Source organism: Polyodon spathula, chromosome 8 (assembly GCF_017654505.1).
Source record: "Polyodon spathula isolate WHYD16114869_AA chromosome 8, ASM1765450v1, whole genome shotgun sequence".
Lineage (NCBI taxonomy): Eukaryota > Metazoa > Chordata > Actinopteri > Acipenseriformes > Polyodontidae > Polyodon > Polyodon spathula.
Genome location: NC_054541.1, coordinates 24933366 through 24951083, shown reverse-complemented (window position 1 = coordinate 24951083; position 17718 = coordinate 24933366). Strand labels below are relative to the sequence as shown.

Below are 17718 nucleotides of genomic sequence, written 5' to 3'. Positions count from 1 at the left end.
GCAATGAACTCAGAATGTTTATATTTTTCAAGTGTGTGTGGAATTTGTTACGGCACCTCTAATTGTGTACAATTGTAACATGGGAAACAGCATGCTCAGCGTCACTGAAGTCCTGATCTGACAGCATGTAACACTGACAGCTCTTATGATTACATCTTGCTGTTTATTTTTCAGTAAAATAAGTGTAAATTGCGATGAGTTGGTTCTGCTACTTACGATATTAAATACTAAATGTTCACACAATTAGTTTGGTCATCTTCACAACTGCTGCATGAAACTAGGGTTACAGTATCATGCTGGTGTTATTACAGCACCTATCTGTGCTTACAGGCATTTGTACTTGATATTGCTATTAGTGTATTTGTTACCATCCTTCTCGTACTTCAGTTTATTAAATGTGTGTTTTCCCCTTACAGACAGATGTCAGGGCACACTGACAAATATTGACACATGGTTTTAAAAGGGAGACAGTTTTTTTTGTGATACAGGTGCCAATGCGCCTAACCCCTAAAAAATCTTACACATTTATTTTTCAAATTGGCAACCATTTTAGCCCCACGCTGGAGCCCTGCAAATTCTAGCCTTACACATTTTACACACAGCGCGACTCTTATCAAGAACATGAGGCAAGTCCCACCGGCTCAGGCGGAATTTTGCTGTCGCCCTGATGAGATTATCAACATTAATAACCCACCTCCGCTCAGCTTCCGTTTCGCTCCCCTGCCGGCGAACTTAATAAAAACACCCTGAACACAGTGAATGGTGAGACTGCAAGAGTACATGCTAATAAATAATATGATCTAATTGTAGACACAAATTAATGCATGCTCATTTTTACGTTAGCAGATCAAATTTTACTTTAAATAAATAAATAAATAAATAGATAGATAAAGGGCTCACTGTATCGTCAAGAAAAACATCATGATTTACCGTGTGAATCAGCACACCCCTATCCCTAACTTGGGCTGCAACAAAAGGTACGTTTTGACCCTCGAAGGTTTGGAACACATTACAGAAGGAAGGTTCAAACTTGTTTATATCTGATTGAAAATCCTATTTTATTTATAAATTGAATAAAACATTTACATGTAGTTTAAAAACATGTTATAGAACACTAATAATGTTTTTATAATTAATAAAAAAACGCATTGTTTATTTACATGTAATTGAAGATGCTTGCGATGTATACAGTAAGCTTGCTTTGCACAACACAGCTTTGAGAGTCACCGTTCCAAGAATGTTATCAGTCACATTTTCCTACTACTAAAGTTTGCATTCAACATTTTTTTGGTCGTGTGGGCATTTAACAAAAAAAAATCCCAAACAGCAGAGGGGTTGAGAGACATTTCTTTCAGTACAGCTTACATTATGCAACGCTTTGCTGTCGAGATGGAGAATGAAGAAATTAAAGGTATGCTTCTGGGTAACACGAGCTGGAGCAAAGAGGGTCGGACGGTGCTCATTTTTCGAAATTAAAATTATTAGTGTTATCTTATATTTTGTATGTTTCAAAACATATTCTACCGCAGCATTTCTTACACTAGATATTCAGTACATATTTTACTGAAGCACTACAACCGTACCACCCCAGTGCTTTGGATACTATAACCTGCCCCATACACGGCAGTGGCACTCAGACCCCAGTTAAAACACACGGTGAAGGTGCTGTAGCTCATCCTGGTTCCACACAATAGTGAGGGATCTTCTTCACCTCCAGGCTGGTCGATAGCATCCAACAAAAGAATAAAGGGCTGGCATTCCAGTCCCTATTTAAAGACAGATGACCAGGGTTAATTGGTTATCAATTATTCAATTGACACCTGGCCACCTGCTGCACATTCAGTTTCAATTAGGAAGGGAGGAAAGTTTAACCTCCCAGCCCTACCATACCCAGCACACACTATTTTACAAAAAATAAACGTGTTTATTTTTAAACCAACAAACCGTATTTATAATGAAACTACATTTTACAGGGGTTTTATCTTTTAGATTTTTGCAGGTCAACAGAGAATGATGCAATGTGGTCTGACCAGGGAAAAACAAACAAGATGGATATAAAAAGACAGACTGTTTTCAAAATTCAAATTGACTTGATTAGCTTTTTTCAACACTGTAGATCAGGGGTGTCAAAATCAGTGCCTGGAGGACCGCAGTGTCTTCTGGTTTTCGTTCAACCGGAGCTCTCAATTACTTAATTGGTCTAATTATTTGATTAACTGGACACATTTAAAACTTCTCTTCAGGCCTCAATATCTCATAGGTAGTGTACCTTGAATCAAGTGCATTTTTAAAACCATCAACTGTAAAAGATCTTGAAAAATATGAAATGTCAAACTCAAATAATGAGATCAATTACGTTACTTGAGAGCTTAAGGTGGAATGAAAACCAGAAGACCCTGCAGTCCTCAAAGACTGAAGTTTGACACCCCTGATGTAGATATATAGTACTGAACGACCTAGGAATTGGTTTAGAGAACCCAATTCGCCCCCCTCATTTTACATTTCCGAGTTTAAATTACTACAAAGCAATATGGGTAAATCACATTTAGAAAACACCAGGCAAAGCATATGTAGGGCTGATTACTGATAAAAATGCTTTAGCTTTCATTCTAGCACAAACATAACCTTAAGCTCACTGCAAGAGCTTGCTACAGATTTACACTTTAATCGTATTTACGCGATAATCTCACTTACTAAAAAAAAAAAAACTTGCTATAAAAAGAGAGATCTACTGTATTAAGAGATCAGTACTTGAAATAAACCTTTTACTTGATGTTGGAAGCAAATTTGTGTCAATAGAATTGCACATTCCACTGTGTTTTTTTTTTTCTATTAGTATTCTGTGGTTTCAATGTAACAGACTGCTGTAGTAGACTTTAAATCACATCATCCAGAAATAAAACTTAGAATACTATAACAATAATACAATACTTGCATATCATGGTCTGTATAATCAGTGTAACATACTGTAGCCGAGTACAGTGTTGTAATAAACAAACAAAACATAACCTTACATGAGGTTTTTTTTTTAAATCTCCTTTTAAAACCATGATAATGAACAAACTATTACACAACTTAAATGAGTTCAAAATTAAAATGAACAAACAATCAACCAACCCTGACAGGATTACTACCTCAGTTTCACAGTTGTATAGGATAATAAAACAGATTACTTCAGTTCTGCCATGATTGAGGACTAGCCCAGGCTATTAGACACCGCTGACTATGTCATGACTGTCAGCAATTTTTTCCATGGAAACATGATCTCATAGTTTTCCTAGAAATCAAATGCTTTACAGAACTAACATTATCAACAACATTCTAAAGAATGCAACATTCCAAGAAATAGCTCAAAAGACACAAAACTTCATGTATAAAAAAAAAATAGCTGAAAACAGCTGTTATTATTCTAACAGGTTTTATGTCTTTTTGTTTAGTTAATCATACATTACCGACATCTGTGACGTCCATATAAAACAACACAATACCGCTTAAGACAATTCTTATAATTTCCCAGGGGGTTGTTTAACAAAATTAACTAAATACAGGTCCTACTTTCGATGTAAACATTTATAAAGTAATAAAATAGATTTTCCTTGCGCTACAGCTGGCAACCTGCCTATGTCCATCAACTGTTAAACTAAGTGTTTGAGTACGCATGGATTGCAGTGACAATAAAGTCCTCTATTCATACAACAGGAACAGCACCTTCATCCAACACTAACATGCTGCTGGCAAGGCATTTATTGAGTGGAAAGACAAACATGTTTAAATATGAAGTCTTCGTTGGGGTAAATTCCCGTTTCAATTCCAATTCCTTTTTCAAATCAATTCCCAATTCCCATTTCCCATTTCTTTTTAATCAAGTCCATGTCTTTTTAGGACATAGGTATTATTGAGCAACCATATAATCAACTTGTCAACAGCACATGCAATTACAGTGCAGTAGCCTGTTTGAGCACCGACTCCTTCCACTCTCCACCCAGAGGTTCAAGACTACCTCACTCAAGCAACTGCTACAGATGGCAGAGCCACTCACTTTCTGGAAGGATAACATACAGACACAGGTACCCCACCCTTGCCAAGCTGGCTGCAAGTACCTGGCAATACCTGCTTCATCAGCACCTGCTGGGACTTTTCAGCATTGCAAAGAAATTGTTCCGTCACGACACACTAAATTTGAGCAACTCATGATAATTCCTTGTAACAGCAAGTTGAACTCATTTGCTAAATTTGTATTGTAATTGTGCAATTGCATGTATTGTTGCCAAGTTGTAGCCTATATATGTTTGCTCAATAAAGCCTACATTGTAAAAGGACCTGGAATCGGAATTGATTAAAAGGGAATGGACATTAGGAATTGATTTTAAAACAAAATTGGAAATGGAATTGAAAATAAAAGAAGACCCCAAACCTGGTCTGGGTATGATTTTAATGGAATGGCCAAAAATGTCAAATCATATTGTAATTCCTCAGTTGAAGTCAGAGATTTGTAAATGCATTGGCTACAAATGCATTGTCTGGCTTAGTGAATGAATGCAGAAACTGCACATGCGTCACTGTCATCAGTACACTCTTGTGAACTTGGAGTCCTATTTCAGATCACAGATTGGTACAGTACGTAAATAAAGTATAAACTGTCAAATATATGAATAACTAAACTTTTTATAATGTAATCAGCATCTCAGGTTTAAATGCTCTACTGTATTATATTAACACATATCCCAATTGAAACTTCAACAGAATCCGATTAAAATGAACATTGAATTTTGAATGCCCACGCTGTAAAACGTGCATGTGGTTTGGAGAGACAAAGCAGCCTTTCCCTGACTAACTCAAAGGAGAACTGTGACATTTATTACTGTTTCATCTCCGAGCTGATCCAACTTAAAGGTCATTTGAGGGAAGAAGAGCTGCAAGTCATTTTAGTTGCACTGTTTAAAACTAAAAGCCAAGACCTAATCATTCATACAGTCAGGCTGTTTGCAGACAACTTCCAGATGGGTCATCAGATACTCCAAGTCTCACTGAATGGCAAAAGGTAGTTATAAATATTTTATACAAAAACAGTATCTTGAATTGCAAAATACAGTCCAAGTGTTCTTCAAAAAAGAAAAAAAAAAAAAAAAAACAAGAAACGGACACTGCAACTGACAATGGCTATCAACAATTAGGTCTCTGGTAAGAGAGAATGTTGTATAGGCAGCTGTAGAATACAAGCAGATATCCAGACCTTGAGAGGTCAGCCTCTCCAGCCACTGACCTGGGTAAAAATCAGCTTTGTATCTTACAGCACCCCATACTTCTGTATATTTTGAAGAGATCATATTAAAACAGAATAACCCTGTGACGTCCTTTCCATATAAAGAAACAATGAGATTTCCACTGGCTGTAGCATATCTATATCAGGGTCCTCTATGTCACTGCACCATGCTGAATGAATAATGACTTTAGACAGTATGAATCACTACTATTGATCTGTACGATTACAGTACATGTGGTTCAGTGTTACCATATGTTAATACATTTGAAAAATAATAACTCTTAAATATATAAAAATGTTAATGTCTGCTATTAAGCCTTCTGTTCGATTCCTGTAACTGAATTTAGTTTGTAAAGCACTATTGTATTCTTCCATAGGTCAATAAAACATACAGTTCAGAATTTTGTCTTGTCTGCAAACAGTTTCACTTAAAAGGTCCTCAACCATCTCTATACAACAATTACTTTTTATTAATATTTCACACCTACAAATATAGCTTACATCTTCCACCAACCAATAAGAGGGTGACTTCCAGTTAAATATTTATACACAAAAACAGGGTGACTGGCATCTGTATCAGGTATCTGGAAAATGTTACCTTGCGCCAGTAACTGCTGGGTACTGTACTGTACAGGATTTGGTGTCAGTGCCGAGTGAATTATTTTATATATATACCATTCCTAAACCCAGTGCAACCTGTTCAGCCAAACAAAACAAATGCAAACATGTAATCTACACTTTCTTCATTTGCAATGTTCCTTAACTGATATTCTGCTAAATATTACAGCAGAGCACACATTCATAAAGAGTTAACTAATTTAAGTATATCAAACCTTATAATTACTTACTGTAAGATTTTTGTAAATGCTCCATGTTAAGCACAGTACACATGCATTGCTGCTGTTTTATAAACATTATGCATATAGTGCACAATACATGTTTTCTTTATGACAGTAATTGACAGGTGGAACTGTACACTGGATTATAACCTTCCATGTTTTATCGTAAAGAAAAACGGCTGTAGCGTCAGAGTGGGTCATAATATCATTCTGTGTATGAAATTAACAGAATTGGAATATACAGAGGGGGGGGGGTCCTAAGCCATTCTCTCTGTCAAAGAATGCTTTTAAAGAGTCATAAACTAAATACTGGACAAGTGGTTTATCTTCACTAGCACTGAATAAATCTTGTGGCGCCGGCGGTTTCAAAGGGTAAAACCAGACAGTTTTGAATGCATTGACACTACTGAGAGAGGACAGGACACCTCATAAATCCAGCCGACAGGGGGCGAAACAGCGGACCAATTGAGAACACTGGGACGTCTTGAAACGAGAACAACCAATGGGTTCTACGTTTAGATTTTTAACTACTGGCCCCTTGGGCCACTGAGCAAGTGTTTTTACTGGCCTAGCTGTAATTTTATCTGGCCCAATATATTTATATGTTTTTTTCATGGTGGTTTTTATTTTCAGTATGTTTCTAACTGTGTATGGTAACTAAAGAGAGCCCATGTCTCAAAAGAAAGTGGCTAAACAAAGCCTTTCAATATATGTTACTTCAGCCATTTAACATGTATATAGCAAGTGCTAAAAGAAGTACAATAATCCAAACTTGGGTAACATCGAAATTAGAAAGGTAATTTAACGTTATGATGAATACAAAAGACATACTAAATGTTAAACACAACAATGCAGTGACTATAAGAAAAGGCAAGATACTTGGCATTGGAAAGGAGTTTTTTTTTTTTTTAAACTCTGGACTGTAGTTCAATGTAATACTGTTGACTTTCTGTGAATGGATGGAGTAACAGCAACATTTGAACTGACCATTAAAAGTACAACCAGGTTTCCTTGTTTTGAGTTATTTACAGGTTATTGAGTAAACAAAGTAACTTGACTTCGATTCATCTGATGTCCGTACTTTGTGGCTATTTGTATTTTCTATTTTGGTCAGGTTACAATATTTACACTAAGATTGTTATAAATATTATTTGTTATAATTAAACATATGTAGAATATTTAGGTTGCTATATGATAGCTGTTATTTTATTCTGAATACATTACAGCAATAATTATTATTGGGTGGTTTGCGCAATATTATGCTATTGTTGCTTTAATTGGAAGAGATACGCGCTGTGATGTTGCTGCTCATTGAGTTCTGTATTTTAATTCAGTAAACAAAAGAAAAAACTTGTGCCTAAGGAAATAGGGTACAGAGCGAAGAAATCTCATCTTGGACATTGTTTGAACACTTTGTGAACCCGGCTAAACTTTACCAGCTTGCACCGTTACGCTGTCTGCTTTTGCACACGCATTTGCCTTTTACTCTTGGTAGTTTAAGGAACCAGAGTTCGGGTAATCGAATACACAAAAAGGTTGCATTCTGTGTATTCAAATAGGAAACTATTCGAAATTCCCATCCCTAATCCTAATAAAACACAATCAAAACAATATTCATAATACAAAATAGTATCAATCCTTCTCAGAGTGTTGTTGCTGTTGTGTAGCCTCTCCCAAGTCAGCACCAATCTTGCTGAGTGATACCAACGAGTCCTGGAAAGATGGTGAACTGCATTTTTGACCTTTGCAAAGACATTTCTTAAGTGGAGACAAAACGCGAAAGACAACAGACCCCGGAACATGGACTTCTCTGCCAACAGGAAAGCAAAGAGCCTGTTAAGTATTAATACATAGTGTTTATTCTTATATGAACTAAAGAAAAAGCCAGCTTTAAAGTAAAATTAATGATTTGTTTGAGGTAAAATGTAAGAAGTATTATTGCTTTCAATTCATGCTTTGAGTTAATGAACACTATAGTAATTATTTGTTGTATATGATTTATACAAACTGATGTGGGTTTTACAAGGCAGTTATCATTCTGCGTAAAGCTAGAATCCAAATTTAGATGTCTTGTATATTCTCAATAGGTTGTGTGGACGCAAAGAGCGTCTATCTCAACCAAAACACACACACCTGATTTAATGATGCTTTGATTTATCAAACATTAACAGAAGTAAACATGTGTATTACTAATGATTGTCCAGTCTATTTCAATAGTGGTGGGTCCTACATGATTTTAATTCAAATAAGGTATTAAATGATTACAACATAAACTAGTCCAAACACAAATATACCTTGCATAGTACAAGGTTTTGCTACCAGTCATGTGGTTTAGTTTGTTAGTATAGCCTACTTGTTCAGGCTAATTTCACAAATGCTAGATGCAGTATTTATTACAGTTAATAAACCAGCCATGATCTGTCACGCTCAAGAAACAGGTTCATTTGAAAAATGAAAATAAAACCCTACTTTAAGCTGAATAGAGTAAAAGGCTTCTACTTTTATTGCAAATATTCTGAATTTATTGATAAAAAGCAACTAGGACATTGTTACAGTTGGAGGCAAATGTACTTTGTTTATGAATAAAAAAACACTTCATAATAAACTGGAAATTATTCCACAGCTACTTCCTACAAACAAACTCTGCCAGTGCTTTAGCACATACTTGGAGGGTTGTTTTTTTCAAGGCAGAGAAAGAAACTGAAACCAACTAAAATAGAAACTCACGATTGCCCAAACCAACATATGAAGTCTGTTTTGATTAAATAAATGCTGACATAGCTACAAAGAATCAAAGTTCAGGGATCACACTCCCACAATCTAATGACCAATAAGAATACTGTCCACTGCCCTTTCACAGCCTCCGTTCACTACACACATTTGAGTGTTTCTGTTTCTATCACCTGCTACAGTGCAGGAGTCAAATTCTCACATCTAAATCTCCACTTATTGTTAATGAAGATTAGCAAACCAAATCAAATCACAACAAACCAGTATATGGGGTTGAGGCCTCTGTGTATAAAATTTAACATTTTAATCAATAATAATCTACAGTTCATAATTTCAAAGTACTGTATATACACCTTTCACATTGGTTTCAAAGCATAAACACTTTCATTTTCAATCAAATTCTGAACTTTGTAATTTTAGTTTCTAGGATTAGACTAAATGCAAATTCTAAAAAGTATTTGTTCCTCTTTGTTGAAATACAATATAAAATGCATTGCTCCAACTTACATCTTAAAAGTTCAAATACTGAATCTATCAAGCCCAAAATATTTAGCTAATTGTGCTGTACTGTATATTGCCCTATTTATTTTCTCATACAGCATGTCTGTATTGAATCATAAGCACAGCTTTTTGTTTGAAGTCTTGTACATTTACTGCAGAAACAAATGTTATTGCATAATTACATACATGAGTTTAACGTTTTTCCCTATAGGCTCTATGAAAAAGAATGAAAGCTTGTGTAATAACTGAAAATATACAGCTCAACCACGTTTGAATTAACGACCTTATGAAAAAAAAAAAAAGATAGTAAAGGGTTATACTTTGACAGAACTATAAGGTGCTTTATATGGGCCTTTGTTTAATTTTTTACACACACCAGTCTAAAGACAGTACCACTATAAAAGCCTGCAGTACATTTGCCTTAGTGACGTACAACAATGAATCGGTGATTTCCAATGAGTATTTTAACAGATCTTTTTCCCAGACTTTCAAGGAAAAAATACAGTATACACAACCGATACTTTAGCAATCCTTGGGATCTGTCGTCTACTCAAACATACTTGACAACTCTACAGTATACTAATTAATACTATCATCATATTCAGACAGTAATCAGAAAAAAAAAAAAAAACATTGTTTACCATTACAGATTTTAAGCAAAAGAAGAAAAAAACACACCCTTTTGATAATTTACTTTTAGTCTGGGGTTTCCTTTCCTTGATTGATTTTTAAAATACATTAAAAATTACTGACCTGGAGAGGTGCTTCAGGATCTGTTTTTTGATGAGTCCCGCCATAGCTGTATTTCTATTTATAATTTAAAACCCCGGGTCTGTGACTGGGTTTCATGTCACTGTTTTTTGTTTAATCCCCGAACAAACCGCCCCTGCCAAACACCGAAAAGCGTGTAATGTTATTGAAACCCCAAAAACGCCATCTCCTCTCCGCCAGGATCCATCTTTACTGCATCACCTGGAGATGAACCTGGAACGGAAACGAGCTTTGAGGGGCAGGGCACAGTGAAAATGAAATCGAGGTTTGCGGGGCATGCCCTGGAATGGAAATGAGACTTGTGGGGCTATGGAGTTTTGTTTTTTCGGGAGGAATGTAACAATAAGCAGAAAGGTTTTTTTTTTTTTTTACTCCGTTTGAGTGAAGTGGATTAAAATGTAGTTCCTGGAATTTTTAAAGCCAACAGTACGCGATTTAATACATTATAATTAATTGAAATTAATAATAACGAATCATTAACAATAATTATTAACAAGTTACTGTGAATCTCGTTGTTAACAGTTTAACAGTTAATTTAAAAATATTCTTATCCTTTATCCTTATCATCATAGAGATTGTACTCCAAGGAATAGCTTTCTTTTTCATTTTAATGCCTGGTTTGCCCCCTGCTGGTGATGCTATGAATAGCAATGAGAGTTTTTAATGGCAGAACTACATGTTTTATTACCTTTATACATGATTAAAGCATTTATTGCCATGCAAAGTTAACACAATTTTTGCTTCCTAAAAAAGAAAACAAAAAGTGGCTGGTAATAACCTTATGAGGTTAATTTAAGTTTGTTTCCGGCTAAATGTTTTATTGCTTTTAAAATTGCATGTTTATACAGAAAGCAAATTAAGTCATTATATTATACAAAGATCTATGATAAATGTTTACATTTTTTATTTGAGTGTATATAACAAAGCAGCCTTCTTACAGTAGTGTAAGGCCATATCTCATGGATTAAATCCTTTGGCCCCTTTTGTAATTGTAGAATGAGGAAGAGAGAATAGGTACTATATTTATAAATCATTTTACACAGTGCAGTGTTTGCACCATTTCTTTTGTTTAAACAAGGAAACGTCTCATTTTACAGAAGAACAGGAGAAAAAAAGGTAGAAAATCAGTTTCTGTAAAGAATTAAGAAAAACAAAAACAGTGGGGACCTGTAGTGTTGAAGGGAAGCACCACTTTCACCATTTTTGGGAAGTGCTTTAACATCAGGACCAGGCACCATGCCAAATAATGTCTGTTACAGTACATAGGATCTACCCTGGAATCCTGAGGATCATATGAAAATGTTACAGAGTTACTTAGAAGAATCAGATTAGCCTGTCTTCCTATAGAATAGTGTATAGCAAGGGTGTAAAAAATAAAGAGTGTTGACTGAAATCCCTTCGAAGAACGTGTAGGCTGATACGGACCCAGTTCCAGAGGTCCAAGAAGGATCAGGGAAACATATTCGTTATTTTGGTGAGAACTGTTGAATCTCAACTGCTATAGAGGTTCCTAGAATTCCCAGTGGACTATTTCTGCATACCAGAGAGTAATGCAGAATTGGTTGCTAGTTACTCTCACAATTTCAACATTAGCTTCTCAACTAGAGGGCAGTAGTTAAGAGTTGTTCCACAGTTCCAGTGGTTCTGTACACTACGGCAATGGAGGCTATCATCAGGCATGCCAGTGAGTGATAGGAAGTGTAAGTGGCAACCAGGGGTGTAGCTTTGTGTCTACAGTTCATGTAAATGTCCAGGATAATATATATGCCCAAAACACTAGGTGTGAAGGTCGTCAAGGAAGTGGCCAGTATCTTTATGACTAAAGTACAGTCATTCCCCAGAGTCAGCACAGCCCACCATGAGTCCAGGAAGATGGTAAAACAACATTGTTAGAAAGTAGGAGGACAGAGAACAAGTACAGGTTATGTGAAAAGTGCTCTTTCCCAGATAACGGGAATGGTGACATTTCAGGTTACCCAGGTGAGGGGAAATATTTCCTTGCATTTGAGGAAAATGTATTTTTGTTTTTAATGTATGTACAGTATTTGATTTCGCTACACAGTGAATGTGCTTAGTTTTGTTCTGTATGAACTTTCACTAAGTGAATGCAATTTACATCGATGCTACAATTGCACACGTGCTAATGCATTTATTTATTTATTATTTGATTGCACTAGGTGGTGTATTTGATATATTATATATATATATATATATATATATATATATATATATATATATATATATATATATATATAAAACTCTGTTTATAATCTGTTCAGTTTTACAGTGCACCTACAGCCACATGCATAAATAACATAAATAAACGTGCATGCCACACAGACTCCAGATCAACTCTACCAAAGGGCAGCATACCAGTCGGTGACTATTAGGAGCACACACACAGTAGGGTTATTTAGTATTAGGTCCAGCAGGTGGGGATAGAGAGTTTGAAAGGTGCATATTTTTGTGTGATGTTTTCTATCAATTTCCCAACTGATTTAACTTTGGCATTTGTCAGACCACAGACCTTTTGCCAACCTGCTGATAAACAGATTGTGGTTCTTGTCTAATAGCAAAAGAATAGACATATCTATTGTAATATTATAAAATCTTAAAGATTTTTTTTTTTTCTGAAGTTGAATTATCCTTCATAGACTGCAATGTTGGATGCGGTTGGAGGAACACTAGCAGAGTAGGTACTTGAAGTAATGTTTTAATTCCCATTAAATGCAAAGTTCTCCCTAGTATTCGTATTTGAAACAAGATGCATGCAATTAACCTCCTGCGTATTTTTTTCGAAACATTTTAATGTTAATGATCTGTTCTCTTAAAAAAAAAAAAAAACTTCAGTGTTTAGTGAATTTAACTGTTTGTTGAACAGGCTTGTATGGATAGACCAAAAAAGGAAGCCGCTGTATTCCTCAAGCACGATTTGTGAAAAGGACACGCATATCCACACAACTGCCACGTATTAAGGGTGGAGCTGAGCGAAGCTGGAAACATCAGCATGATGAAACAGCAAGCACTGTACTGCTCACTTCTGTCAGTAGGCACGCATAAATGTGGATTTAGCTAGAAAGTTACCTTACGAGTTACATTTAAAAACACTATATATATACTGACCATAGTATAAACATGTCTTGTTAGACTACATATTTTTTTCAACACATCGATTTTATTAAAATCCGCTGTAAGTAAACTTTGCAAGACACCTCGTTATCTATAGCCTACTGTGGCTAGTGCACTAACATTTTGAATGCACACACGAGTTCTAAAATACCGTTATTTATAACGGGAATACACATATCGGATGTAGATTTGTTGGCCCTTATTTTAGTAAACGTAAACATAGACTTTCTAGAAGGAATTAAGCAACACGGTTAAGATTAGAAATTTAGCAAATGTGTTTTAATAATTAACAATTAGTATTATTACATATAATATATATATATATATATATATATATATATATATATATATATATATATATATATATATATATATAAATAAGGGGGACTATGATATTTTATTGTTCTGACCGGGATGCGCTCCAGTTCTTGTAAGAAATTCCTCTCTTCCACTTCCGTCCTAAATTCAGTTAAATTGGAAAACGATGCTCCCCAAATCCACAACGGGCTATTGTTGCAGGGCAAATCATACCGAGAGCAGGTGTAAAATTGGATGTTACGTTTCATCTGCCCCTCCTCTCCACGGCATACATCAGCAAGGCGATTGAGAGCAGCCGCTACCACGAATCCACTGATACACCACATTGAATAAGTTAGCACCGTGAAGCCTACATTTGTTTCCATTGCTTTGTAATACTATTTGCGCAATGTCAAGTATTAAACAACGAATTAAAACTAATGCACAAGAAAGGGCATCTCATTCATTCTCTGATGACGTGGCAAAGAAGAGTTCCAAGGGCAGCAAAAGAGGCTCCACTAACACAGGCTCGGGAATTCTGGGCAAAGTTTTCACTGTTGTGCTTTATCTGGTTCTGATATCTGCAGCTGGGTTTGCAGGATACTACCTGCAGATAGTAATGGAACAAGTGAGCGAGTTAAACAGCAGGAATGAGGAAACCTCTGCACAAGCCATGGAGCTGGTCAAGAGAGTGGAAAGTGTCCTGCAACAGGTAAGATTGTCGACTTTAATAATGCATATACCTTTTTAAAACCGTTTCGGTATTTCATTTAGTAGCTATGACGAGTTAACTGTACACACACTTTATACAACTCACGTACAACTATTATAAAGTGTTGACATCGCGCTTTGTCAGCATTTGCATTAGTTTTAATTTAATGTATTTTAATTGTTTTTTTGCTGAGGGTTTGAAGTGAGGTTGCCTTGTATACTACAACAGTGTACCGGGACTTCATTTAACTTAGTTATATTGGTAGGTATGGAAACAAGCATTGCTATTTTAGAACTAAGCACAGGGGGGAGGGGGGTTAAATGGGGTTGATGGTAAAAAGACGAAATAATTAGGATCAGGTCTGAGAAGAGTCTATGTAAGGTCTGATTGCTAAACTATTCCAACAGGGCTAAAAATAAAAAAATAAATTGTCTAGCAAATTTAGCTAGATTTTACTTTAATGAGGCCAGGGTCCTAGCTAGGTTAAGCCTCACAAAAAAGTTATCAAGGAGAATGAACTAACTCATCCCTCCAGGACAAGCTTGAGGCATGCTTGTGGAGGCCTGTATTGTTTCTGATATGTGATAATATGTATGTATACTTCTTAAAGCCTGGCTTAAAGGCCATGTAACAGTAAAAGTTGATTTACTCCTATTGATGGCAGTATTAAGCCACCTCCAATATTAAGTCCACCATCAACAGCCCTAAATGTATAAAGACACAATCAGACCGTCTGAATACTTGGCTGCAACATGGCGCAATATAATTTTCTGATTTTTATTTCGATTTAAAAAAAATAAATGTATCACTCATTCTTTTTTGTACATAGATACCAAGTATTATTACCGTTGCGTCACTTACTATACAGTTACAAGCACAGTGTTGTGTAATCTTGCTATTCTATCATTGTAGGTGGATTCTCTGAAGCTCACTGTCGGAAACTTTGACATCTCTTTAAAAGACACCAATAAAGAACTGGAAAGCACAAACAAAGCTGTCAGAAAAGGAGAAACAGAAAAACGTCGCATCGAAGAAGTTCTTCATAAACTCCAAAATGAGATCCTCCAAGACCTATCCGATGGCATTCTAGACATCAGAGAAGCCAGGGAGCGGGATTTCTCATCCCTTGAGCAAACAGTAGAAGAAAGATTAACAGAGTTAACAAAGTCAATAAACGATAATGTTTCAGTGTTTACAGAAGTGCAGGGTGTTACACAGAATGAATTACAAACCATCAAGTCAAAGATCGATGCAGTGGAAGATTTAGGTCTCCTTAAGGGTGAGCTGCTAGCAATTACAACTGCAGTGGCAGACTTGAGCACAGCCACTGAAGTCAAAGAGGAGGTAATCGAATCCTTGAAGAATCAGATAAGTTCTCTACAATCAGAAGTTCAAACTAGAAACCAAGAGGTTGCATCTACCGTTCAGGAGTTTGAGGAGCTGCAGGAGAGGGTGCAGAGAACTGGAAGTTCTCTAAGAGAGCTTGTTTCTGAAGCAGAAACCTCCATCAACTTTGTATCTGGAGAGGTTCAAGCACTGCATGAAGGTCTCCAGCAGGTTAAAGCAAGCATCAGTGAGCAGGAGCAAAATCTACTGGCCTTGGCAACGAGTGGAGAGAAAACAGAGAATTTGGAGTCGAGGTTAAAGGCTGTAGAAGAAAACACAGAGAGCCTCATTGTATCAGCTAGCGAGCAGTCAGACAGGATGGAATCCATTCGTTCCAAGTATGACGCTCTCAAAAGCAGCTTATCTGCTTTAGAGAGGGATATTGAAAGCATCCAGTCATCTGCGTCCAAGAGAGATGACTTGGACTTGCAGAGTGCTGTGCAGAAAGTAACAGAAGCACAAGAGTCCTTCATCAGCGATATTGAATTGCTAAAGAACAATCTGAGTGAACTTCAGATAGCAGTTCAATCTGCAGAGATCACCCAGAATGAGATCTTGTCATTGGATAAGAGTCAGAATCAACAAATACAGGAACACGAACAAAGGCTAGCAAAAGTTGAAGACAACCTTAAAACCCAGACAACAGAGGAAGGTGATCAGTCAGTGCAAGCCAGTATTGATGAGTTGAAGTCTTCTTTTAGCCAGGCACAGAACGATCTCCAAATGCTGAGAACTGCAGTCGACAGTTTGGTGGCCTACTCAGTAAAGATTGAAACTAATGAAAAGGAATTAGTGTCTCTTAAGAATCTGATGGATGAAATGAACAGTGCTATGGACACACTCTCCAGAGAATTAGAAACTGTCCAGGGAAGAATTTAATGTACCCCGTACAACATTTGAAAGCAAATATATTTACAATAGCATTAGATGAAATGGACTATTAGTGTTTAAATTGTGATAACCCGTTCAACAGCTCTGCAGGGTATTTTTTTTTTTTTTTTTTTTTTTTTTATATAAACTTGAAAGGATCTTGTTTTGGCACACAAATAGAAATTAATGAAAATGACTGTTTAAAAATAAATAAATAAATAAGCAAATGGTGTGATATTGCCATATGTGTTCCCACATTTCTAAAATAACGTTTTTAAATCATTTTGTTCTTTGGTAAACTATTTGTGGTTTTGTTCATAATTATACAACATATGTCTAGGATTCTTGAATTATGTTTCAGGTATTACAAAATGTTTTTTCTATAGTATCTTTCATGTCAAGAATTACTACAAACCTAATACTAAATGGGTATTTAGGGTGTGCACCAACTTGAGTACAATGTTACTATTTATCATTCCCTGACCAGTCACTAAAGCATAGCTGTTTTTGATGTTTAAATATTTTGACTAAGGTAGATATCATTTATATTTCCGTGCAGTCTGATAATGCATCTGCAATATCCTTAACATTATATATATATATATATATATATATATATGAGTATATTTTAAAACTATAAAGCATATCTATATTTGAGTCAACTATTTACAATTATTTACAGCACTATCAGTAGGGTTTAAAACTATTTAAAGACAGCTTCCTCATATAGCTATTAGGGCAGTAAAAAATATTACACTTTAAGGCAATTTTTATGCCAACTAATTAAAGTATATTTTCTCAATTTAATGTTGTTGTTTGAGGTTTCCACAGGAGAAATATTGCACGGAAATGTCACATACCTGCATAACTAATTGCTTCAACAGTTGCTAGAAAACATTGCCTTGTGTTACATCACCCTTATGGACAGCAAAATTGATGCTACCAGATACTATTATGTCTGCTATTACAATTACTATACTTGCAAATACTTTTCTTTGACACCCCATGGGAAGTTGAGTCCCAGACTGTATTAATTCTGGGAGAGGTGCTTTTTTTTGCTTCTAGTTATAGTGGGTGAATTGTGCAAACTCTCATTGTTTGCAGAAGTCCAAAATTAACATAAAAAGGGAGTAAAGACAGTACAGTATTGCCCAGGGGTTACTTAACAATGTAGCAGATCAGGAAATCTTGAACAAGGATGCATTTAAGGGGCATTCAGA

At 35.8% G+C, this 17718-nt stretch overlaps 2 protein-coding genes across 4 annotated transcripts in view; one reads left to right on the top strand and one right to left on the bottom strand.

The window, feature by feature from the left end:
* LOC121319654 (UHRF1-binding protein 1-like) overlaps window positions 1-10325 on the bottom strand; it is a 50995-nt gene extending 40670 nt beyond the window's left edge. For all 3 annotated transcript variants that reach the window (XM_041257288.1, XM_041257291.1, XM_041257290.1), the window contains exon 1: window positions 10087-10325. In XM_041257288.1, the coding sequence (XP_041113222.1) occupies window positions 10087-10130 (44 nt within the window). In that variant the 5' untranslated portion in view covers window positions 10131-10325. The remainder of the gene's footprint in view (window positions 1-10086) is intronic.
* Window positions 10326-13707: 3382 nt separating this feature from the next.
* LOC121319653 (cytoskeleton-associated protein 4-like) lies at window positions 13708-16619 on the top strand. Its single transcript, XM_041257287.1, has 2 exons — window positions 13708-14242; window positions 15155-16619. The coding sequence occupies exons 1-2, from the start codon at window positions 13940-13942 to the stop codon at window positions 16505-16507; spliced, it is 1656 nt and encodes a 551-aa protein (XP_041113221.1). The 5' UTR covers window positions 13708-13939; the 3' UTR covers window positions 16508-16619.
* Window positions 16620-17718: the final 1099 nt, after the last annotated feature.

Excerpts from the sequence above, each read along its gene's own strand:
- LOC121319653 (XM_041257287.1), top strand. The coding sequence starts at position 13,940 with ATGTCAAGTATTAAACAACGAATTAAAACTAATGCACAAGAAAGGGCA. Across the intron at positions 14,243-15,154 it reads TGGAAAGTGTCCTGCAACAG|GTGGATTCTCTGAAGCTCAC; the intron begins GTAAGATTGTCG and ends CTATCATTGTAG.